This window comes from Empidonax traillii, unplaced genomic scaffold (genome assembly GCF_003031625.1).
Source record: "Empidonax traillii isolate 1590-97213 ecotype Southwest subspecies unplaced genomic scaffold, ASM303162v1 scaffold2070:size42326, whole genome shotgun sequence".
Lineage (NCBI taxonomy): Eukaryota > Metazoa > Chordata > Aves > Passeriformes > Tyrannidae > Empidonax > Empidonax traillii.
In genome coordinates, this window is record NW_020957263.1 from 7,592 (window position 1) to 33,399 (window position 25,808).

At 44.6% G+C, this 25,808-nt stretch overlaps 1 protein-coding gene across 5 annotated transcripts; it reads right to left on the minus strand.

Annotated features, from left to right (window-relative positions):
* Positions 1–2,101: 2,101 nt before the first annotated feature.
* On the minus strand, positions 2,102–25,311 carry RD3 (retinal degeneration 3, GUCY2D regulator). Of its 5 annotated transcripts, none has more exons than XM_027909341.1 (3): positions 25,163–25,311; positions 13,779–14,094; positions 2,102–6,150 (listed from the first exon to the last, which is right to left on the minus strand). In XM_027909341.1, exons 2-3 carry the CDS (start codon positions 14,072–14,074, stop codon positions 5,853–5,855), a joined length of 594 nt encoding a protein of 197 aa, XP_027765142.1. In that variant the 5' UTR covers positions 14,075–14,094; positions 25,163–25,311; the 3' UTR covers positions 2,102–5,852. The 5 variants fall into 5 exon arrangements, with proteins under 5 accessions (XP_027765142.1, XP_027765143.1, XP_027765140.1 ...); XM_027909342.1 differs by lacking the exon at positions 25,163–25,311 and adding an exon at positions 24,891–24,971; XM_027909339.1 differs by lacking the exon at positions 25,163–25,311 and adding an exon at positions 24,211–24,669.
* Positions 25,312–25,808: the final 497 nt, after the last annotated feature.

The following is a 25,808-nucleotide window of genomic DNA, read 5'->3' on the forward strand; positions in this document are numbered from 1 at the left end:
AGCTGGAATGTTACGGAAATCTTTTTTTTTTTTTTTTTTTTACCTTTGGACATTGGCTTTGCACTTTCTTTTTTTGAAACCCTATAATTAGCAAATACCTAATTATGCTTGTTTATGGGGAACATTTGTTACTGCTGTCCTATGAATTAATCCAGTCTTTGTTAATTTCTTGCCCTTGGCTGTGCTGAGGACAGACAACAATCTCTTCTGCTGGCACTTGCTTGCCAAAGGCAGAAGGAAGCCTTTAACTTCTTGGTAGCTGAATGCAACAGGAGCAAGTTTGTGAGAGCCAGTAGGGACCTGGAAGGACCAAGTGTTCTTGTACCACCCTGTCTGGGGCTGCTGAGTTCTTCAGAATTTGCACCTGGCTCTTTTCCATCTCTTTAATACTGGTGGCAGAATATAGAAAAAAAAGGCCACCAACTTGAGTTTTTCACTGTTGATGCTTCGTAACACATCTGGTTATTGAAAATAGTCTTCAGACCCAATAAGGTGCAATCTGTTGCTTTAGGCAGCCTGACACTGGAGAGAACAGGGTTGGAAAAGGTGCTGCATATGGGCTGTGACATGATAGAGGCCTTTGAGAATACATCGTGGTCACTGAGCAGATGTAATAGCAATGGCATTCTAAGAGTAGGTACTTTGATGTCAAAAACACAGAAGCTCTTTCCCCCACTTCTGTATATCTAATCTACTCTTGAGTCAGATTACATTTATTTGGTAGAGGCAACATGTGATTTTGACTGAAATAGAGGAAAGATGCTATGATCTGGTTATCTAGCCAGGACGCTAAGAATTTATAATTTTATGAAGTGTGTAGTGTGCACAGATCACCACATAATCCACTGCGCTTCTTGTATCCCTTTTCCTCACCTTTCTGTTGTGTTCTCAAGCTCCCATCCTGTAAGGATTTTCCCTTAGTCTGAGAATATCTTTGTGCAGCAACTGCACAGAAAATACATGGTAGTCATTGGGAACCTGGGCCCAAGACCCAGCGTTCAGGGCCAGCATCGTATCTTTCTGATGTAAGCCAGCTCGAAACATGGCTTCTCTGATCGTGCAAACAGAACAAGAGGTCCTTGTGCCAGCAGCCCACAGCACAGATGGCAGTACCAGGGAAAGGCAGGCACTGAGATTATGATGTCTCTGTCTGGCACAGGTGGGTGGAACTGAGGAAGGCCTAATAGCCCTTCCTCTATGGCAGGGCACAACCAAAAAGGCTGTGACTGTGCTTCTCAGAATGCTTTTTGGGCATAACCACAGTGCCATGTCCTTCATTAGCGAGGTGCAGCAGAACACAGGAATATCAGAATGGCCATCCAGTCAAGCTGTCTGTAGTTTTCCTTCTGAGAGAGGCCTATAGCAATCTTTGGGGGAAGTAGTGTAAACAACAACATAGATTTGCTTGTCCACAGCTTCTGTCAAGGAGTAGTTTAAGCCCCGTGCTATAGGCTGCATCTACACCACTGTGGTTTACTTACCTGCTGTACTCACACAGTCCCCTTCTGGAACCACTCATCTGTCTGATCACCAGAGTGTGCCAAGCAATGCAATCCATACTTCAGTAATACTTTGTGTGGGGAAAAAAAAAATGTTCCCCTTTGTTAAACACGTGTCCTTTGCATGTATGATGCATAGCAGAGGGAGTCCTGAGTCATCTGGGGCCATCTGCCGATATTAAGGTGTTCTAGTACCCAGGATCAGGTATGGAATCAATGGAGTGACTCAAAAGTACCTGGAGACAAAACATGCCTTTTGTCATTTATATCTCCTCATTTTGTGGTAATACTGGTTAATGTGAGACGTGCTTGGAAGCATGTTGATGATTTCAATGTTGTATCTGTAAACTATGTAGGTTCAGAGAATTTCAGACCTTTGCAATTGCTTAATCCCGATTATTTATCGTCTTGTATCTTCAGATCTGTTTGTAGAGGTAGCAAGATGGAAGATGGGCAGTTGCATTTGTAGCCTGTAGAGAGAGGATTGTTTTTTTTGTTTAGATCAAGTACCTTTACAGTTCTTGCCTTTCTCTTCTGATACACACAGAGCTCCACTTCCAGGGCAGTGGAACAGCAGTTGTGTTTGGCTAGATGCAGACAGATTATATTTCAGGAGATCTTTAATTAAAGACAACAAGTGCAAATCAGTTGGTTTATATTCCACAGCTTTGCTTTAATTCTCCAAGGTTCCATGATGAAATATATAAACAGTGCAATGTCAGCGGACAGGTATTTCCCGCAGAGCTCACTCCAGTTCCCTGTGGCGTGACAGCTGCCCGAACTATGTGCCGACATGGGTGAGGAGCCTCACCTCCTGCATTGCACACCCCTGCTGGCTGCCACAGCCTCCAGACCAGGCCCCTCTGTAGAAGGCCCAGAAGCAGAGCTGCACAGCCTCCCTCAGGTGAGTAGTGCCTCTGAGAAGTGTTAGCCCTTGGAAGCCCAGCAGTGCAACTGAGCTGCTGCCATTATTTATTGGAATGTATAGCAAGTATCGGACTGCCTTTCTGCTGGGTGTGACAGTATCCTTTGGGCAGCACAACACTATCAGCATTGGGCCAACTGCAATGCTCTGAGCTCATATCAAAATCCTTGCTCAGTTCTGAGAGAATCTTTGAGGATTTAGGATGATTCTTGTTCAGTTCCCTCTTGTACGTTAATGGTGATGTGCTGCTAGTTCATTTTTTATTCTTCCTAAAGAATTAAAACACTGGACTAGCTCTAGGGAGGTGCCAAGAACAGATCGGAGGGTCCCATTAGGGCTGTGTAGAAATGTTTTATTTAGTTTTTCTATGCTAGCAAGTTGTGCAGCCCCGGAGGAGCAGAGCTGTAGAGTCAGACAGTTATCAGTGATGACCTGATGTTCACTCTACATTTTTGTGAGGGCTTATTTCAGACCACCATTAGTCCAGCTTTATGGAGCTGTGAGCCACCTGGATCATATGGGTTAGCTTCAGCCAAAAGCAATCTTGTTTGCCCACTGTGTGTGCACAGTGCTATGGACCATAGCACGGTACGTGGGGACAATCCTGGTTTGAACTGAGACACTAAATTTAGCCACACAGAAATGTGGAATTAGGACAAGGCAAACATGAGTGGGTAGTTGTTGCTACATGCCATGGCCAAAGGATCTTTTATGATTCAGTCTACAGCATTCCTAAGGAAAAGGAGCACCACAAGCAGAGTGCAGCAGTCGTGTGTCCAAACCACTTCTCCAGCTCTGCTTCAGTACCTGCTGCTGCACACACAATGCAGAAGGTCACAGTCAGTCTCCAGATGGCTGGCTACAGGTGAACATGGTAGTACTTCTATCCCTTTAAGAGTACTAGATAACACAGGGTAAGAATAGAACTCTCACAGCTTGGTGTCTGAATATCCCTTTGTCATCAGATCCTACTGTGAGCCCATGTAACCTGCAGAAGCAGTACAGAGAGAGTGACACGGTTTAAGAGTTTGGATTACATTTTGTTGTGGAATTAGAAATGCTGGGTAAGTTGAAACAAAACAGCTGTCACAAGCACTGCCACAGCCTGGCCTCCATAACAAGCAGGGTTTTCACCAAAGGTCAGATTTGTCTCCCTTTGCTAGCTCTTGCAGGAGAATGGTATCTGCTAGCTAGAAGTTTGTTAATGAAGGGCACAGCATGATCATAGGCTGCTGTGATAGTGTAAACACCCTTCAGGTGATTTCCTTGGCTTTGTACATTGGTGTAGGGAAGTTACTTACTCCTGATTTTCCTTAAGAGTGAGCACACTATTGACACTGTACTGTAACAAAGAGCTTTATGTCAATGTGTCAAAATGTCCCGTGTCTCCCAGCACTCCATCAAACATTGCATCAATACAGTCAATACTGAAAGTGTCAAATAGAACATAAGTGCAAATAAAATGACTACAGCGCTGTAGCAGGAAATTCATGAAATCATCTCGGCCTTCAGTACCATACAGTGGCTTGCAAATATTAAAAAAACCCAAGAATTTTCCTGAAAATTGTGATGATCCCTTGCTAGAGATCCTACGTCTTCTAGACAGCTAAGGCTATGCTAAGTATCTCAAACCTTTGTTTTTACTTCATATACACAATCACGTTACTTCACAAGGACGTACGGCTGAAAAATACTAAGCTGATTGTCGGAAGGCTTTAAACTCTCCCTCACTGACCTAGAGTTGAAATAGTTTGTCCCAAACTGGATGCTGTATTTGGAAGCCCCAAGGTGAGCTTCTGCTATCTGTCCCTAGGAGGGTTGCTGGCAGCAGTGTTTACCGAGGGACAAGAAACTACAGCCTGGTGCTAGTAAGAAAGCCTTGTCTTCAATCTTACATAGCCCAGAGGGAAGAAAGGAAGAGCCAGAATCTCACAGTTTTAGAGAGCTCTTAAGGGTTTGATCTTGATCTTTGTTTTATTCTGCCTTCCTCCATCTCTGGAAGAAACCATGCATTTCTACTCTAGGATAGATTTCATGCACTGGAATTCTTCACAGAGTTGGCAGAGCTTCAAAGGGTTTTCTCTTGGCTGTAGAACCTCCACGCTGTTGCAATGATCCCCAGGGAAAAGAGCTGGAAACGGACAAAAGAACAACAAAGCTACAGGGTCCTCCAGGAGGCTATACCCCACTGGGATGATTCCCCAAAAGCCAGTCATACATCCAAATCCCTCTCTTCCTTCCCCATCTTCCCTTGGTCACCACAAAGCATTCTAGCCCTTGGGTTCTCTTCAGGACCCCTGACTTTCACAGTGTGCTGTCCTGTAAGAGGTCTCCCTGTGGATGGTGACTTAGGGCTCTGTCAGCTTTTTCTTAATGGCATTTTCCCGCTTCTTCAAGCTCTCATGAGAACACTCCTCTGCCAGAGCCCTTCAGACACTCACAGCAGCAAACTGTTCATATGATCTCACCTGTTGCTGCTGTACAAAGAGCCCTGGGGATGAATGCTGAGTCTCTTAACCCTTCTCTGTACATGGATACTCTGCCTCAGTACTCTTTCAGGCTTGACCTTAAACATTAATTTCAACCCTCTGATTTATTACTGAAGTGTGGGGTGGAGCACTTACCTCAGCAACAGAGCACTGAGGACCCACAACAGCATTTGACTCAGCTCTGAGGTATCCACCTGTATATCTACATAGCAGGTTGTTCAATTTCTGTCTACTCTGCAAGTGCAAGGTTCAGGGGGTTCTGCCTGCACAAAGGAGAAAATACCCAAGAAACCCGAACATGCATAAACTGGTTGTTGTGGAATAATATTGGTCTTTAATCTCAAAAATCTTGGGTCTCTTTCTGCACAGGTTGGATTGTGAACTGTCAGCAAAAAGTGGATCAAGAGCAGTGCTGAGGTTACCTGTGAAGTTTGTTGTAGCACTGAGGAAGGCTATTAGTTGGAAAAGGAAGTTCAGTTCCAAATCAGATACTAGCTTTACCTCACAAGCCTGATCCTGCAAACCTCACTCATTTAAGTGGCTGTCTTGCTTTCAGCAAGATTGGTCCAGGCAACAGCTCTCAGTAGCTTGAGCCAAAAGTTTCTATAGATAACTAAATCCAGGCTGGAGGGGAAAGGGAAAGACAGACATAGCAAAACTAATTCATTTTCCACAAAAGAGCAGTAATAAAAATGAGATAGTAAGTGAGCCTTGCCCTTAAGGTTACTCAATAGCTACTAAATTAAAGGAAAGGCTACCATGTTTGGTAATAAATTGTATCATCCACTGCAGGCATCAGCCGCAGTTACTATGGACACAGCTTCCAAGACAGAGATAGGCAGGAAGAGAGAGCTGGAAGAAAGAAGAAACAGTAGAGCTAAAAAAGGGTTAGCTGGGATTTTGGAAGATCACTGTCTAAAAACCTTATTCAGTATGGAGTCAGAAATCCTTGGTGCTCCTAAATTCTGGCATGCTCCAAACCCTTCTGGTGGGCTGAGTGCCCCGTTCCACATCCTCGGAGATGGTCTTGATATCACTGATGAACGGGGAAATCCTGGACCGAGATTTAAACGTTGCTAAGGAGAGACTGGTTCTGTTCTTTGTGTTCCATTGCCTGGCAAGCTTCTTGGCCTCTTCCTCCTCTTTGATCTTGTCAGCAGCTTCCTGCAGGACAGACCGGAAGAGCCGGGATACTTCCTGTGCTTCTGGTTCATATTCAGCAACAACTTGCCGGAATCTGAAAGAGCAGTCAAGGCACAGCTTTGATTAAAAACATCAAATTACGGATTGCTGCCAAATCCCTGTGCTAAGCTTGGAACTTGCACTTTCCTGCTAAATGGAACTCCCTGGACTGAAGGGAACAACAACAGGGAGGGGCCATGAAGATATGCTCAAGGCCTCTAAAATCACAAGCAAGCCATGAAATATAAGGAAGCAATTAATCACTATTTCTTATAAGCACAAGAAATACTTGGGAGAACTAAACAAAACTAGAAGGCAAGTTTGAAACAGAAGGAAGTGCTCTTTCACACAACACCTATTAAACCAGAACTCAGTGCTATCAATAGCTAAGAAACAAAATGATTGGACAACTTTATGGAAAACGTCCCCATCAGTGCTGATTAAACATGGCTGTCCAAACGCAAATCCTTGCTTAAATAGCCCTTTAACTGCAGCTTACCAGAAGCTGAGGGTAGACCAGGGAAAGGCTCACTAGACTTCCCCTTTTTCCAATTCTTGTTCCCCATAGCGTTACCCAATGGCCACTAGACAAACAAAAATCCAGTAAAACTCTTCTTTGTTCGGTAGTCTTTCAATATTTAACTTTCAGTAGAGTGATGTTTCATCTTCCAATGGATTTCTGTAAGATAATGAACTGGCTCAGTTCATTAGGCACTGTGAATTACTTCAGTGCCTTTTTTGACATTTACTAAGCTAGCTTAATACCAAGGAAGTGAAAAATCACCACTGTTTATTTTGCAGGTGAGGAAGATGAGATGCAGTTTTCATGAAGTCACTGAGTGGGCCACTGGCCGGGCAAAGAAGAGAACATGCCATTTCTGACATTTAGTTGGGTGACTTGGTCCCAAGCCTGGAGAGTGAGGGATCCACTCCCTAGGCTCACACAGCAGTCATGTAGATATTCTAATTGTTCATTCATACATTTATGATAGAGGGTAATATGGGTAATCTTCTAATAAATATTCGCTTGTATAAAAAATGCACCTACAAGCAGACAGAAAGCTGAACTAGTACTTCTTTAGAATCCAGGTATTTGTACTTCATGGAAGCTAAAGTTTATAAGATCTGTAAGCATTTCGGTATTTTTCTGCAACAGAACTTAACAAGGATGGAAAACAGTAGGACTGTATTTAAATAGGCCTAATACAGCAAAAGTAGATAGCATAAGATATTGCCTCTTGGCTTTTTGCTAAGGCTTAGGAATGTAACAGGCAGTTTAGTGCATATGGCATTGCACTTTTTAATAGTGTGCCTAAGGGTACCCAAGATAATAAGGACAGAAAGAAAGACAGAGAGAAACCAAAAAGACTTTTTGTGTATTTATGTATTTTGACTTACTGCAGAGGCTTATTACTGGACATACACGTTGACATCGTGCTATATCTCAGATAGTTCAGTGCCTTTCTCTCCCAACAAGTACTGGCAGCTACATGTCCAGCTGTGGAGACACCAGTCAGTATTGCTTGCTGAGGGAACTCAGTGTCTGCAGAAGTCACCAGCCCCTTTCAGCATTAAGCTAGAGCAGTTTGACACAAAACCTACCAAAGTCACCAAAATGCCCCTTAACTATTTCGGTCGCTTTGGATGAATTGTTAATCTCCCTCCCATCACCAAAAACTTGTAAACTTTGAACATTTGGGTGCAAAAAGCCTCTGGGGCACTGTAGTTCATAGTGGTACATAAGTAATTACACAGTGATGCCGAATAGAGCTTATAAGAGCAAGAGACTAGACCTTGCTGAGGGTAAGCACACAACAGCAGTAACAGGGATTTGCTGCACATTGCTAACATCCTCTCTGCCTTTTGAGGAGGCACCTCAGTTGTGTTATCAAAGAGCCTAAAATGCATTTTTCCCAATAAATATATATTTTCCTTTTATCCTGTTTGAAGTATAGGCAGATGGAAGGCATGGAAACCCAAGTCTTCACAACATTATTATTGTTATACCAGGGAAAGCCACCTTCAAAGGATTTTTATTGCAGAGGTGAACTAAATGAGTCATTCCATCATTTTATCTCCACTTGTATTTTAAAGAGAGGTGCTGTCATATTTTATATCTGTATATATCAGTACATCCTCTTTTTTTTCTACTGACAATTGTGCACCCAAAAGGCCTCATCACTGCCTTCGGTTTTTGAGGCTGTGCTGAATTGTGGCTCCTGAGCAGATAGCAGCATGTGTCAGGCTATTACTATATCAGTGACTGGCTCTGGGAACAGGAGAGAAAAAGGGTGGTTTGACAGCAAATTTTTAAAAAAAAAATAAAAAAAAAAAATTCACCCCTTGAGCACAGAGCTCTGATGCTCATGCATTATTGTTGCTAATAACACTCCCAACCAATTTAGCTGTAATAGGTTTCTAGAATCAGAGTAACTTTCTACCTTCACAGCTATCTGCCTGTTTGCACAGGCAAGAATAGTTTTGTGAACTCTGCGGTTAAGATTTACCTCTGACTTTTCAGGACCAACACTGAAACTATTTCACAGGGATTTGAGCAGGTCTAAGAATCAAAGAGAAAACAATCCAAAAGGTTGTCTACTAGTCCCCCAATGAAAAGCCACTCACATTCCGCTGGAGAAGGGAAAGGGGAGCCTTTTCTGTCCCCTAATAGGATGAACTAACTTTACCCCTTTATTAATGCTCACTTAACTTCAGTACCAGCACATCTGTGTAAGGGACAGCCCAAGTAGGAAGTCCAAAATGTGTGCACACCACAAATATCTCTCAGCAGAAAAGATGGACAGGCTGTGAGGGCTGAGGTGTAGCTAAACCAGTCTGTGTATCATAGGACAGATGATGTTTGCTGCAGGCACCTACACGGAACCAAAGCCATCTTACCCGCTTATCAATGAAAGCCAGCTGATGTGCTGGAATATCCATCGGTCTGCTGTCTGCACAGAACACACAACACATAAAACCAGCAAAACCGCTGGAATCAAGGGATATGTGCTTTCATCTTGGGAAACAAACTCCACTCTAAGCTGCTCAGTGAAATTTAGCACACAAAATTGCACAGTGCTCACCTATCTTCTAGCACAGGTTAACACCCTTATGCTTTTGCATGGAACAGTTTCAAGCTAGGCAACTGCACAACCATGTCTAGAAATGCCTCAACAGGGTTTCCCTTATTCCTCATAAAAGCATTACCTATCTATCTGCCTTGTGACACAAGCTATGAGAGTGCTGGTAGCCTGTAAGACATCATGCAAGTCACGCACATGACTGTCAACAAAACTCACCTTGAACCAGCACAGAAGCCCGGGGCAGATCTACAGGCATACATAGGGATGAGCACATTTCCAAGTCCAGGCAACGTTTTAATCACAATTCAAACAAATTTGCTTTTCAAAGTGTGACCCTTCCATTTCCTTTAAGATTTTAAGGATCTGTCTGCGCTTGGCTCGTACTGGCACTGCTCTTTTAAAGCACTGTCACCTGCCTATGTTATTCTGTAGGTCCCCAGTACAGAGGGTTGCCTAAGTACAGCCTGAACTTTAAAACCCTGTTAAATCCAGTGGAAGTCCATGGACTTAAACAATATGCTTATAGTTCAGTGTATTCCTGAGTGCCTGTCTGAACTGGGAGCTCTAAGTGGATTTAGTAATTCAAAGAAAACGTGGGGTGCTTAGTGCTAATAATTAGCTGCTGACTCCTGAATCTATATTTTGAACAGGAATCCTGGTTATAGTGTAACACTGTGAACAGCTTTGCTAGAGAAGGCTCCTTGACTCCTAAAGAATTATGGCATTCACACTAATTGCAACACTTACATCACCTCAAACTTAAGCTCATAATTGTAAATAAATCCATTTCTGATTTTAGTCATTTGTCTTCAAGCGTACTAGGAAAGCTGCTTCACCTATACACAAACCTTTGAAAATTATAGTCCTTAGCCTGTGGTATGAATAACAACCTGGGTCACCAAAATGCAGGTTTACGTTTCCACATTAGCAGGGTTTTTTTGTTTCCCTCTGGGCAGAGAAGGACAAAACCCCACTGTTTCACTTTTGCTGAAACTGAAAGAAATTGGAGAGACCTTCACTAACTCTGATTAGGGCTAAAGCTCTGAGTAAAGATGGCAAAATCTAGCATTTTGTATTGGTAATCTGCTAGTTTACTTGTTCAGTTTAACCATGACAGTCGGGTGCCAAAGGCCTCACTGTCATTTCCTTCAAATGGCTCCAGGATTTAATTTTAAATAGTCAGTGATCTCCAACCCAGTAACCTAAAGCTAAGTTACTCTTGAATGCAATAGCTTTATTAGCATGAGGTGAATCAGAGTCTCCAGATATCTGATGGTATTTGCAGTGCATTTGAATCCCTCCAGAATTCCAACAGACTCAAAAAGAGAGGTTTCTATTGACCTGAAATACAAAATTAGCAAACTGGATATGAAAAAAAACTCTTATTTGTGAAGTGCTCCTTTCCAGCCTCCTCTACATTTAAAGAAACAAAGTTATAGAAACTTTACCTCTCAGTAGATGAGACTGTAGCCACAGAAAAGGACAATTTGGATAATCATTTAGACCTTTGGAGAATGAAGTGACATGTCTGACAATTCATACAAAAATGTTTTTTTCTAGCTTTGGCTCTGAGCTCAGAGTCTCGCAAAGAAGGAGACCTTGCATGACACAAACAAAGCAAACTCTGCAGTCTTGCAAATTGCCTGCTACTTGTGTTATTTAAGTATTACGTGTTTGCCAAGTACATCAAAAAGGACTTCAGCTCTTAAAATGTCTAAAAGGGAAGGGAAAGGATCAAGCTTACTATTTCAGTCAGAACCAAGGGCTTCAGTAGGGTACACACTCTGCATTTCAATTTCCAAATGCAAGCTCATAGATGATGGAGGGGTTTTGTGGAAGATTTTTCTCTAGAAGTTGCTGCGTGCTAGGAAGTCACAGAGTATTCAAGAGAAAACATCAGCGGTGCAATGATCTTGTTATTAAAGTACTCCACTGGAAATGTAAAGGTTTCAGTTGAATTCCTGTTATACTCATCGTGTGGAATTTTGAGGAAGTTACTAAAATCTCCATCTTATCTCACTTTCTGAGAAGAGAATTTGTCCAATTTTGGCTGCCTTTCAATTAAATTGCATGCTCCTTCTTTCTCCTGTACATTTTCAGCTCCTAACATGGCAAGCCCCGTTCTTTTTGTTTTCATGTCAGTAATGAGAATTTCTTGGAATCACAGAGCTCTTGGTTAGAAGGTTATAAAAGAAGAGGGGTCAACTGTTTACATTTCCAACATAAGATGAAAGGATTATTGAGTAAAACTAGGACACACTAGTTTAAGACAAGCAAAACACAGTTTTTTGCAGCAGAGTTGCAGTTCGGGAGTGGAACTCTTCCACAGGGTGCCACAAATGCTAAAAGTTTACGAGTGTTCAAAAAGAGAAAAACCCCAACAACCTAAACAAAGCACTGAAAGAAAAAGCTACATCAGCCAATTATGGACAAGAAGTCCACTTCTGGCTCCAAAGGTCTGCCAGTTACAAGGCACAATAAGTTGGATGCTTATAAATAATGCCTGTACTATTGGATTTGCTTACCTTGTTCTTTGCTCTTTTCCTGACAGTGATGCTACTGGCCACTCTCTCACATACAGGCTGCACATCAGACCATTCAGACCTTTGACTCAATCCAGTTCCACCCTTTTTTTGGCTGTGATTTTCCCTTCTCAAACACGGAATTGAACAAACTAAAGTAATGCAGGCCTCATTTTTTTTATGTGGCTCTGCTAACCATGTAAATTCTGTAGTATGGAGCAAAAACATGCCACTTCTGGAATCATACTGTAATACAACTTATGATAGTCTACAATAGCAATTTGTAAGAGTTTTAAGAGGATGATTTTAGCCTATTTCGACCATGCCCACATAGAGCCCACCAGCATTGCTGAGTATGTTTATCTACTGCCAGCAATATGCTGCATCCTGAACAGGGAACAACACTAAAAGCTGCACTGAAATCACACATCTTACGTGATCTGTTTCAGTTAAAATAAAAATTAAAAATTAAAAAATAGCAGAGCAGCAGCAAGTTGTATGTGGCTCAGCTCAATGCTTTTCCGAAGGAGATGATGAACCTTGGGCCTCCCAGCTCCAGCAGCTGATGCTTGCTCTCATGGAAATAACCTGTTTGCCAGACAGTCCCTGCTCAGTGACCCTCGGGATGGTGAAAATAACTCTGAACCCCAAGGGATTTGAAGTGGCTTGTTTACAGCATAGCTTGGAGTTATACAAATACAAATACAAGGGAGGTGCTGCCCAGCAAACTTTCAGTGGAGAGAACTTGGCCACCGAATGATCTCTGATTCTGACACCATGGCTGTCCTTTCAAGAGTCCAAGGCCTGTGCCAAGCTTGCTTCTAAGGTTCAGCCCCTGGGAAGATAAAGGCTAGAGAGGTAGCTTTGGCATCCATTCCTGGCTACTTCAGTGCTTTTACAGTTGTAGTTCAAGCACCGTAGATTCCTTTTTTCAAGGGAAAACAGGTGTCAGCATATGCAGTGAGGGACTACAGAGTGCTGAGACCCCCTACAAGGACTGTCTTCTAATCCCAACTGAAGAACATGTTGGAACAGGGAAATTTGATTATAAAGGCCCATTTCAGAACTTTGTTTTGGCTAAGGTGGGCTTCAGAGTCACTATTCTTCACTTGCACTGTGCTAAAAGCAAGGGTTTAACTTACAGCAGCCACCTCAAAAGGAAAAGAGTCACACCTCTTCCTTCCAGTTTGGATGCCAAGGCAGACTTAGTTCAGTTTCTAAAGGCATTTCCACAAAAGGTCACTCAGCTGGCAAGCAGCAGTCCCATGTCTAGCACTTGAAAGGCTCAACAGCAAGTCCACGAGGCTGTGTCTAAGTCCACACTGCAGAAGTCAGAAGCACCACTTAGTTGTTCAACCCAACTGCATGCCCCACTTGCATCCCACTCCATGTCAAGGGTGTGGAGGGAGCAGAGGAGGGAGACACAAGTCCCTCCTTTCTCTGGGAATACCTGGCTCACAGGCTGGAAAAAAATATAGCACCTTTTGGCTAATTTGGACACTGAGGACAAGTGCCTCAATAGACCTGCTGGACAGCTTAAATCAAAGAATGAAGGCTCCAGTGAGAGTGGATAAACACCACAGGAGTTATTCAGAGACAGTGGAACCTCCACCCTTGGAGATGTTAATCAGTGGACAGGACAAGGCCCTCAGCAACCTGATCTAACTTTGAAGTTGGCCCTACTCCAAGTAGGAGGTCAAAGTACATACCTCCAGAGGCCTCTTTCAACCTCAATTTCTCTAAGATTCTAAAGTCTGGAGCAAAAGCCATCACAGTAGTGAAATGGTGACTGTTCATCGGGCAAGATAAAGCTGCTCTGGCTGTTCAGGAGCTTAAAGTATTCAAGCCAGTCTCAGGGGGAGATGGCACTTCGTAGCTTGCAGGAAATAATGTCATGTTAAACTGACTTTAAACATTAGATTTCCCTTCTTCCACAAAGACACTGTCCCAACAGGGCTTATGATGCAGGATGTCAAGTTTTGATTCTGTTGGTCCTGGCAACTCTCACTCCTTCTTTGCATATCATATGGAGGAAAAGGGGAAAGAAAAGGTCTGTGCCATCACATCTTTCACTGTACCTGACTATGACAGGCCCACAGTAGGAAGGATGTATTTTGGTACACATATCCTCCAGCTGCAGCCGCTCTCCTGGGCTGATATCGTAGCTGTGCTTTGGATAGCTGACCAGCCAGCCGTAGTCCACCCCAGTCTTGATCTTGCGATATTCATTCTCCCGCTCTCGCTGCTGCTTCTCGGCCTGCTTGATCTGCCAGCTCAGCTCCATCATTAGCGTTTCCACCACCATTTCTGTGGGGCTCCTCTGGGAAATGCGGCTTGGGGGCTCATTCCACCTGAACCAGGATGCCAGTGACATAGTGCTCTGTGTGTTCTTCCCTGGGAGTGGGTTGAGGGTAGGGAAGGAGAGAAAAAGAACAGTGCCATCATCAACAACCTCAGCCGAGAACATTCTGCCCCACAAACCCCTCAGTCTGTTGTTCACCTAAAATTGCTACTGCGTTAGCCACTTGGAACTAATTAGTGCTGGACACCTTGAGAAAACTCACCCACAGCAGCCAACCTGTGCAGCGGGTGAGACAGAGGGTGAAGAGGCATCGTCCCCTTAATTTCCACTCACTGTGTAATTAAAATGAGTCACGGTTCTTACACCTTAACTCAGGTTACAAGGGTACTTTTCTCCCTCCAGGCTAGGCTGGGACAGCCTTCTCCTGCCCACAGAGAAGAGCTGGGGCTAGGGCTTGCCTGTCTGTACCCTTATGGGAGGACACAACCTTGCAGCAATCCTACATGTGAAAAATCAATGCATAGAGCCAAACTATTGCTGGGAGGTTCATTCTAGCCAGGAGATCCTTAGAGAGGAGGCAGGATAGGCAACCTGTGTGGTGGGTTGACCCTAGTGTCTACCAAGAGCTCACCAAAGCTGCTTTGTCACTCTTCAACTAGACAGGGGAGACAGCCTTGTGAGCTGAGATAAGGACAGGGAGAGATCATTCAGCAGTTATTGTCATGGGCAAAACAGACTTAACTTGGGTAAAATAGTTTATTACTAATCAAATCACAGGAAGATAATGAGAAATAAAATTAAAAAATACCTTCCTCCCACCCCTTTCTTCTTCTTGGGCTCTACTTTACTCTGAATTCTCTACCTCCTCCCATCCAGCAACATAGAGGAATGGGGAATGGGGTTGCTGTCAGTTCACCACATGTTGTTTCTGCAGCTCCTTCCTCCTCAGAGGGTGGCTCCTCACACTTGCCCTGCTCCAACATGGGGTTTGTCCCATGAAAGACAGTCCTCTGTGAACTTCTCCAATGTGAATCCTTCCCACGGGCTACAGTTCTTCATTAACTGCTCCAGCATGTGTCCCTTCCACAGAGTGCAGTCCTTAAGGAACAGACTGCTCCAGCGTGGTTGCCCCCAGTGGTCACAAGGCCTGCCATCAAACCTGCTCCAGTGTGGGCTCCTCTCTCCATGAGGCCACAGGTCCTGCCAGGAGCCTGCTCCAGCGTGGGCTTCTCACAGGGTCGCAGCCTCCTTTGGGCATCAACTGCTCTTGTGTATGGTCCCTCAGGGGCTGCAGGTGGATATCAGCTCCACTGTGGACCTCCATGGGCTGCAGGGGCACAGCTGCCTCACCATGGCCTTCCCCATGGGCTGCTGGGGAATCTCTGGTGCCTGGAGCACCTCCTCCCCCTCCTTCTGCATTGACCTTGGGATCTGCAGAGCTGTTGCACTCCCATATTCTTACTCCTATGTCCCAGCTGCTATTTTTCTCCCCTGCTTCTTAAATCTATTGTCCCGTAGGTGCTCCCACCTGGGCTGATGGGCTCAGCCTTGCCTAGTGGTGGGTGCACCTTGGAGCCTGGCTTGGGCTTTGTTGGACACTAGGAGAAGCTTCTCACAGAAGCCACTGCTGAAGCCCCACCACCACTCCCAAACCTTGCCACTCACACCAAACATACCTGGATAGGTTTACTGCTGTAACATGAGCAGCAGAGCTCACCCATACTTGGGTAGTACCCACAGGGGCACTAGCTACAAGGCCAGGCAGAGCTTTAACAATTATTTAGCAAATTTGTTGTTGAATGCAGGGGAGGCTACACCACCTTCTACAGACTGAAGTCCAACTATCAGCTTTGCTCCTTCAGCACTACCACCAAGGGAACGGAGGCTGCCCTGAGATGGAAGTACAAGCATACCAAGGTTTAAAGTGTTATTACTTTTAAGTGAGAGGTTTCTACCTCTGGAGAGTTACCCAGCACTTAGAAGACAGAACAGATTGCAGCAATCAATCAGCTCAGAAAAGGATGGAATTAACTCCCCACCCAGCCAATCCCTTCATGTTGTCCCTTCAGGAGGACAATGCATGGAACAAAGTTATTACCTATTGTATTTGTATTTAAACACAATGGAATCCAAAGCAGACACTAGGGACCTGCACAGGAGCAAAACAGCATCTGTTTCTTCACACAGTGCACTTACGTGCCTTGTTGCTCCCTTCCATTCGCCCCCAGGGAGAAGGGGTGGCACAAACAATGATTGCAGCTGGGATTACAGAAAGGCTACTCCTGGCAGCAGCCCAATCAGGGCATGGCGTCAAAAGTTAACATGAGGGCAACGGATTAAAGAGTCTGATTCTGCAGGGCCTGAGCAAATCCTCACTACTGAAACACAGACACAAACGCAAACATAAAATGGAGAAAAATATTCTTTTGATTTAAGTTTTCGCATTGGGGTCTAGGGCCTTTAGGGACAATGCAAATCACCAGAAGCTCATAACTACACACTACTCCCAGTAGAGCTGAGAGCCACGAGCTCCCAGACTCCCTAGATGAGAAATGATCAATAGGATTCTGACCTCAATGTGAGGAAAAGTTGCTTTCATGCCTTTATCACTTGTCGTAATGTAGCCTTATTCTGTTTCAAAAAATGTTCATACTATGTAAATACATCACATCATTAAAGAAAAATGCTCCAAAACCCTGAATAGTCTGTACAAGGCCCAAGTCTGAAATTATTTCAGGGTCTAATGCTTAGCCTTTTCCAGAATCAGGAAGTTTGCCAAACTGCATCAAAGGACTAGTTTCCCTAATCCTATATCCCACCTCTCCCAGCAAGTAATACCAGTTTCCTCAGAAGGAAGACATAAAAGGGCTGAAAACTTCGACAGGTCACAGATGTAGCTACCTTGGTGTGTAAGGCCGCAGGTAGTCTCCTGAGACTGTGTAAACATTAACACCTCTGCTACTTCACAGTGCTTACGCATCAGAGATCGCTGTAACTGGCTTTGCCCTGGAGCATCAGCTATGATTATCCTCGTGACAGCAGCCACAGTCAGCAGCTGCTGGAAGTAATCCTGCTCCTGTCTCATTTCTGTGCTCTGGAAGAGGAGGAGCAGCAGGTCCTTGCATTTGTTTTTATCGCCAGGGTGACTCCACTTAACAGCCCTCAAATCACCAAAGAGCGCTCTGGCTGTCTGCCGCTGACTTGTCCAAGACGCACAAACACACTCAGGTTGGAACTGATGTGCTGACAGCTTCAACTCCATGATCCCACCATTCCAGCACGTACCTGGATCTTACTGCATGGTGACCTCCACTCACCATTACTAATAAGGATGGAGATCTTTAAAACTGAAGACCTTTTCCTTGGTCTCATCACCCCTTGTTTACCGCGTAGGTGAGCTCTGCTAACAAAACTAAGGAGCATAACAGACCATAAGCTGTTGTAAATAATTTAAAGTCTCCTGTTCCTTTTCAGCTTCTATGACAACAGCAATATTTTGTAAGCTTTTGCAGGGACCTGACCAATTAAAGGACCGTTATTATTTCCATTTGTACCTTCATGTGATGAATGTGAGCATGCCCTTCTCTTTTTACCAGCAAAGCGTTAGCTGAGTTTGGGCTTATTCTGACTATGACCTGGTCTCACATTGGTTTAACTCTGTTAACTTCAGGGGTATTAGGGGTCAATCAGTACAAGTGTGAAGGCTGAAGAGTGCCCTTCCCGCTATCCCTAGCTCACCAGCTGTTTCATTATAAGAGGAGCAAGAGGGGAATTTATTGGTCAGACCGGGAAAGAGAGCAAGGAGACTTGGGCTCTAATTCGACATCCCTGGTTTTCACGTGATTCTGAGCTGTTCTTGCTGCCTTTATGTGTTTTTTTTCTCATAGGTCTCTCTCAAAGCAAGGCATTCTGCATGAGAACCATTTCATCTAGCACTATTATTGCAGAAGCTAACAGAAAAATATTTTGGATGCCTTGTCTGAGCAAGGCCTGCTGAACCTGAGCCTTGCCCAGGTACAGAGCTTTCATAAAGTACAGGTAACAGGCAGATTTGCTTTTGGTGTGGGAACATGAATGCCACAGACCCTGAATGGGGCTTCCACTCATCTGACGTTAAAAAATCTGCTTCCACAGGAGACATAAAGAAAGGAAAGCACCTCACCTGCAGCTGAAATGGCCTGTTTTCAAATGAAGGAAAATCCCCTGCAAGCATTTCATGCACACTGGCAGCTTGTGCTGCCTGTTCCTAAGGGGATCTTGTTTGTATGAGATTGTTTCCTTCCCCATCTCTCATCCATCATCTCTTCTCTTTGAGAGCTGGCAAGTGGCCATCTCTATTTAGCAGGCTCAACAAGCCACCACTCTACCCACTACTGTCCTTTGCAGCCTGCAGAAAACACTGTGGGCTCCATTAATTGTGGCTGCTGTTTTTAAATTAAAGTTCACAGGCAGGCTAATCATTAACTGACTCAAAATGGCTTTCCTATTTGGAAAGACTGGAAGGACTGTCAGCAGGATATGGACAACTAAGCAAGGCAAAAGTTACAGCCTGACTGTCTTAATGGGGAAAAGGATAAATTTACACTTTGCAAGCATCCACATTAAAATTATTTTTAAAAAGAGACATTGCCCCAGCTGGATACACATCTTTCTGTTGTACAATTGGTCCATCTCCTGATTCTTCGTAAGAGGCTATCCTGGGAGGTGACACAATCCAGCTGATTAACTCCTCTGGTGTTATTTAAGCAACATTTCAAAAGGGTTTATGTATGTTCCACTCCAGAAACAGACCTGGATTTCAAGACTTTGGTCTTATTGACCCTTGATCTTTGCCTAGAAGGCAAGTCTTTTCCTCACACTGTGGTTTGCAAGTCTGGCCAACCACCTCACAGAGTTAAGCACACATTTACCTTGACATTTACCTTGCTGAGGTCTGGAATACCTTGCTTTCTCTCAACGGCCTCTGGAGGGTTGCTTCAAATATTAACAATTGTTAGTAAGTCCCTCTGAGACTTTTTCAGACAAAAGTTTCCTATTAGCTTTGCCTTCCTTCAAAACTCCTTTTTGTTCTCTATGCTCTCAGCAATTCCCATGTTTTTCTCCTCATGTACTTTGCAGTTTTCCCATTCTTTTCTCAGGGCATGTTCCGTACAATATCACCTCATCTTCCACTTTTCTACTTTCTCCCATATTTACCCAGGTGATTTCTTCTTGTTCCAGAGAATGCACCAAAGAATCATCAGAAATATCACCATTCTCATGCCTTATCTGTTTTTTTACCTTCCTAGCTTTTTTTTTAGTCTTTCCTAGCTCTTTTTCCAACAAGGAGAGTATGTTTCCTTAACCTTCTCTCTGACTGTTCTTTGGCCAACAAGAGGCTGTTCATACAACCCAACAGACATCAGTCTCCTTCAGGCTCTTGTTGGCTAGATCACCACTTGCTAAGACTTGTTACAGCAGGGCTGCTTTCTGTAAAACGTGAGTCAATCAGCAGGGCCTGTTGAGAATAAAAAAATTCCTTTTCCATTGATCCATTTCCTGGTTTCCAGATTGCAACATCCTCAAGGACAAGAAAAAAAGTAGGCAGAGGGTGGGAAATGTGCATTTCTGGAAAAAAATGAGAATACAGCTGAACTCTCTATAAAGGTATGTTCTTGGTTTGACAAGTCTCCAGTGGTTTGTCTTTGCCTTCACAGTCTGTCAGTCCAGAAGTACTACTGACCATCCTCAGTGACTCTCGAGAGCCTTAGGGGTGTGGTAGTTGTGTCAGAGCAGGAGGAGAAGTCTTAAGGGGGCTATGGGGGGAACAAACCTAATCCAAAGTCCAGGGATGTCAGTAGAAAGATTGTCACTCAGCTGGGTTTAGATAGATTCCCAGGAAGTCCACTATCATCCAGTAAAAGCATACCAGCAAACAGGGCTGAGGAGGTGGGAAATGCCTTCCCTCCCTTCTTGTGGGTAGTAATTCCTTACTACTACACTCAGAGAGCAGAATTTGTTCATGCAAGATACCCACTTAGCCCTTTCCACACATGCCAGATTCCACACATTACCAGAGGGTAACAAACAATGAAAATTATTTTTAAAATAAGTGGGACAAGCTCCATCCCCAAATTGTGCTCATAACTGTACTTTTTAAAAAACATGCAGTCACAGGGAACAGAGATGATGCAAAACTGTGGAGCATATTAAAATTTATTTTAAATTATTTACTTCTGTAGTAAAGTTTGGATTACTCTATCCAGGAAAGTCCAGTGTCCTTCAGATAGTGAAGGGTATCTAATATCTACCAGGACTGCAACTCATCGGTATATTAAAGTTGGTTTGGCTACACCCATCTCTGAATTCTGTACATGCTAACTGATGCAATGTTTAACCAGCTGCTCAGGTAGAAATTGTGGTCAAGGCTACGCTGCTGGACATACCTGCTTGAAGTAGCAGTAAGTAGTGACAGCATCAAAGATGAATCTCAAATTCTATTTCTCTTGGGATAAAGATATTTTAATTCTGTTCCAAAGAAACTTAGCAATTTCTAATTAAGAAACTGCTGCCAACACCTTCTCAATTTTATTTATGTAGCCCACCATAGCTTTGTGAAAGAATTCCTGTTCTCTCTTCTCCACCACTTTCTGGTTTGTTCAGCCTGGAGAAGAGGAGACTGAGGGGAGACCTCACAGAAGTTTACGCCTTCCTTACAAGGGGCAGCAGAGGGACAGACACTGATCTCGTCTCTCTGGAAGTGACAAGACTGGAGGGAATGGCCTAAAGTTGTGTCAAAGGTTTAGTGTGGATATTAGGAAAACATTCTTCACCAGAGAATGGTTGGGCTCTGGAACAGGCTCCCCAGGGAAGTGGTCACAGCACCAAGGCTGACAGAGTTCAAGAAGCGTTTGGATGATACTGTCAGGCACATGGTGTAACTCTTGAGGATGTCCTGCACAGAGACCAGGAGCTGGACTTCAGTGATCCTTGGGGGTTCTTTCTAACTCAGGATATTCTACGATTATTTTTTTTCTTGCAATTACTTACCATTATCCTCTCCATACAGAGACTTTTACCTTATCAGAATCCTACAAATAATCCTACATCCTATCTGTCTTGTTTAGTGACATGGAAGTCTAAGATGTTTACAGCTACTTGCCATGCAATTGTAATCTCAATGGAAATTATTATAACCTCAGTCTGAGACACTACGAGGCAATTAATGCTGGAAAAGCAGTAGGGAGAGCTTTTCAATCAAGAAATTTAAAAGCAATGCAAATATCATGATATTAACACAGCAGCATTCCTCATTCTGACCTGCAGAATAGAGAGAGAGGACTTTTGAGGACACTCAGGGGTCTACTTTTAGACCACAGCAAAGAACTTGTGTTTTGCTTTATAAGCATACTGATTCCCTGTTGTGATGGACACAAGCTATTTCTGGACTAAAAAACCTGAAAAATCCCAGTGGTTAAAATGTATCCAGGCACAAGACCCTGTTACAAACAGCAAGGAGTTTTGAATAACAGAAGTGCAGGGGATCAAGCTAAGGCTTTAAATGCAGCATTATTTACTGTCAAGCCTTCATGGCTGCAGGTGTTTAAGGGCAGCAAAAAGCACCTCACAGCAGTGTCCAAGAGTGTCACAGCTGTGACAGGGCACTGTGGCAGCCAGCAGGCTCTTGCAAGCCAGGTAATGCTTGTCTGCCCCTAGCAGGGCAGTGCTCATGGTCTGACCTGCCTGCCACAGGCTGACAGCTCCTGCTGCTCCTGGGTCTGCTTCTGAGGGACAAGCGTGCTCCAGAATGTGTGAGAACCCTGCTGCCCTTCAGCATGCAGTCTCATTGCTGCACGCACTTTTCTGCAGCAGACTTTGCATTGTCAGCACAATAGAAATGGGCTGGCTCTTTGTCTGGTGTAATTGTCACAGAGAGTTACAAGTCACCTAAACCTTTAGTGAAGGTGAGTGACTTTAAAAATCACCGCTAGGTAAATCCGACAGGAGGGCAGTCAGAGAGTACCACAGGGTGCTGCAAGACTAAAGGAAAACACAACTGGTATACCATTTCTACCAAAGGAAATGTTGAGTGGCCTTCTGGAAATACCACGGCCCCCAAAAGATTTTTTTTTTTTTTTTGGTAATGAAACTCTTTAAAATTGAAAACACACAAAAAAAATGCTGCTCTCACACCCCAGCTCTTATGTAGTTTGTAATACATTCTTAGAGCTTCAATCTTTCAGCAAACAAGTTTATCTGATGTATTTTACATCTGCATTTTGCTTGCAAGAGGGGTAAAGAAACAAGAATTCAGCATGAACTGCACCCCAAGCTCAGGTATGAATGAGAAAGGTGTTTTTCAATCACTAGCCAAAACATTATGAGAAAAGGTGGTCAACTGGTACAGCTTTGTGATCTATAGTAAAGCTGCACTAATAGAAAACAGATTTGCCTTACTGAAATAAATGAGAGCTGTGTTGATTAACTCCAGATGAAAATCCAGTCTGCAGATCTTAAAGAAAGAGTGAAGGAAGGGCTCAATAGCCTGGAGGTCTGCTGATGGCTGGGACTCTCTACAGAAGATAATCTTTGTGTTATCTGCAGAAGCAAAAGGGTGGGTGCTACTCAAATGTGCTTATGAAGCAGAGCAGCATTTTACAGTTTGTCTACTTATCAGAGCAAATGAGTTCTATTTGTTGAGAAACAGGGCTATTATCATGCCAAATTCCCACTCATGCCTTAATGTTTCTAGTAGCAACCATAAAAACACTCTATCATGTACAGCTTACTCTAAAGTGTTTTTTAGACTTACAGAAACCAGGAAGTTAAAACACACTGAATTGGTCTGTTTGCCTAACTCGTTATTAAAACTCCGATATATTGCTCAGGTCTTGCCATGATGGATCAAACACACCTTCAATTCTATATCTTGCTTTGATCTCTGCAAACTACAAAGCCAGGTTTCCAGTCAGGACAGAGGGACCTAAAGTATTCTTCACTATTCATTCAGCCATGTAAATGACAGTTCAGAAGGTAACACAGACCACAAAAAGAAAAGATATTACTGCAATAAAGCAAGTATAGCATTTGATGGAAGGCTCCAACACAAAAAAGATTTTCAGAATTAAAACTCTGAGAACTTCGTAGCTCATCTTTCTCTATTCTACTGTCACTGTAACTACACAATGTTATTAAAGGTCAGTAATGTCACAGACTGGAGCTTCTAATACTCTCATCCACTGTAAATATTTGTATCTATAGAATTATAGAAAGAGTTTGAAACTCAGACCCAAAAGGATATTTCACCTCTCATCAGGTCCTCTGAAGCTCTTTTTTAATCATAAATTGTGGTGTAGACCAGACTAAGTGCTGCGAAAACAGGTGGGTGAGACATGCATTCTCCATCCAGATTGAGGACTGATTATTCTGTGAAAGCAGGAGTAACTCATTGCATCATAAGGTGAGAATCCATTTCAACAGACTTCTTTACATTTCTGACCAGTACTGAACCTTAGTTACAGTATCTATCAGAAAGACGATTAACTGGAGATCCCCAAAGTCTCACTCTGGCTCAGTTCACTGCAGAACTAAGCCTCTAGTGAGAGTTTCCTCTGTACTGGAGAATACCAAGACCAGTGTTAAAGTTTGATCCTTGTGACAGGAGTTACTTAAAAATACTCACCATTTAAAAATTGGCACACAAAAGAAGAAATCTAAATTTACAGTTTGAAAACTTAAGCCTCTCTGTGCCAAGATCACTTACAGCATTGTGAGCAGCTCTGCGAAAGCTCTCGCTTTTTGCCCTGCAGTAGGTGCATGTCCTAGCTATGGGCACGGAGAGAGCTGTCATATAAGCAGTGAACGCTGGTGTCTTGAGACAGATTTTAATTAATGTGTTAGCTTTAAGAGATATACAGCATGGTCTATTCTTAGTTGCACTGCCGTAACTCCAAAGCTATCTTGACTGATCGTAGTGGTATCTGGCTGGGTATCTCTAAACATTGGACTTCCCCACTGAAGACACTTAGTAGGACAGGTGTCTAATCTGAGACTTTTTAAAAGCGTCATAAGCAGAAGGCAGCATAAACCAAGCTTTCCTCCTCGACTGCCTGTTCTTTACGTAACCAGTTACCCAGTGCTTATCCATATAGGAAGCTGTGCCCGAGTCCAGCCTCGGAGAGCTGTCGGAGCACCCCGGCCCCCTTCCCTGCCCACCCGTCCCGCCTCACCTTTGGCACCAGCGCTCCCGCTGCTTGTACGGACAGACGGACGCGGAGCGAGCGGAGAGGGTACCAGAAGGAGGACGTGGCTTGAAGTCAAGCCCTCTAAACTGGCACAGCAAGCTTAAACCTACACTGGGGCATGGATTAGCCCTGCTGACGAGGGATAACAGCTGGGCTTACGGCAGTGCTTTTGAGCGATTAGGGCTCGGTCCAGCACTTCCACAGGCACAGTCACCCGGCAAAGAGCTGGCACCTCTCGGCTTAGCCAGACTTCGGCACTTGTTTAAAAGTCCTTCCAAAACATGAAAACTTTGTGGGGTTTTCTAACCTGCAGCTGAGCTGGCACTTTGAAGAAATGAACGTACTTCACAGCCCCAGGACTTTCTGAATGCGGTAACGCGGAGTTTGCTCCCTTCGCCTCGTGGCCGTCGCCCCGCCGGATCGGAGCCCCGGGGCTGTCCCGGCGCTGTCCCCGGCGGAGGGCGGCGGGCACAGAAGCCCCTCGGGCCGGGCGGCCGCCACCCCACTGCCGGCACGGGCGGGAGCGGGGACACCCCGACCCCGGACTCTTGGCGGCAAAGACAGCGGTCACCTCCGCTCGCACCATCTCCGTCCCGCAGGGCACCCCGCCCGCCGCCGCCGGCAGCGTCCCTTCCTCCTCCTCCTCGTCCCCTTCTCCTCCTTACCGCGGTCACAGCTCCCGTCCCGCCGCCGGCGCTCAGGCAGCGAGCGGCCGGGGCAGCGCCGCCTCGACGCCGCCGCTTCGCCCAAGTTGAGCGGAGCCGTCGCCGTCTTCTCCCTCCGCTCCCCGCCGGCTGCCCCCGCTCCCCGCCCGCGGCGCTGTTCCCATAGCGACTACGATAACCCGATTTGGTCCAGGGGCGGTGCGCTCCGACGGGGCGTCCGCACGTCCCCAGCCCCGACCCTGAGACGGCCTTGATCCCCCCCAGGAACTCACCTCTGTAGATTGAATTTGCACCGATAAATAAGGTAGCGGTAACTGGATCTGTTTTAATTTATTTCTTGCCATGTCCTTCAGTAACAGATAAAGCTGTCCAAGGGGCTCCTGCCACAGAAGCCACACGGGTTCCACTGGGTTTGGAGGGATGAAGGATAAGGGGTCAGCAAGGGATCTGGAAGGGCATGGGTGAGGCGAAGAGGAAGAAGTTTTTTACAGTGAGAATGGTGAAGCACTGGCACAGATTTCCCAGTGAGGTGGTCCCTGGAAACATTCAAGATCAGGTTGGACAGTGCTCTGAGCAATCTGACTTACCTGACGATGTCCCTGATTGTTCCAGAAGGGCTGGATTAGATGGTCTCACCCACATGTGGCCAGAGTGACCTCTGTGAGCCCACAGCTCCTCATCCTACCTCTTACTGCAGTACAAAAATGCACAAACAATCCCCAGTGTCATTAGTCAAACTCCCACCAAATTCAAGGAAAGCCAGTCTGCACCAGAGGGTTGCTGACCTACAGCCTTGGTTAAAGAGAGCACATGGACTGCTGGCACTACTCAAGGACACGTGCAATGTAAGCACATGTGTAAAGTCAATCATGTCCCCACTGAAAAGCTTTCATGAATTATTGCCCAAATTCTGACATC

What these genes read in the sequence shown, in the direction of transcription:
- RD3 (XM_027909341.1), bottom strand. Translation starts at nt 14,074, where the DNA reads ATGTCACTGGCATCCTGGTTCAGGTGGAATGAGCCCCCAAGCCGCATT. An exon ending in TGTGGGCCTGTCATAGTCAG is followed by an intron (nt 6,151 to 13,778) that starts GTACAGTGAAAG and finishes CTGCTCTTTCAG; the next exon opens with ATTCCGGCAAGTTGTTGCTG.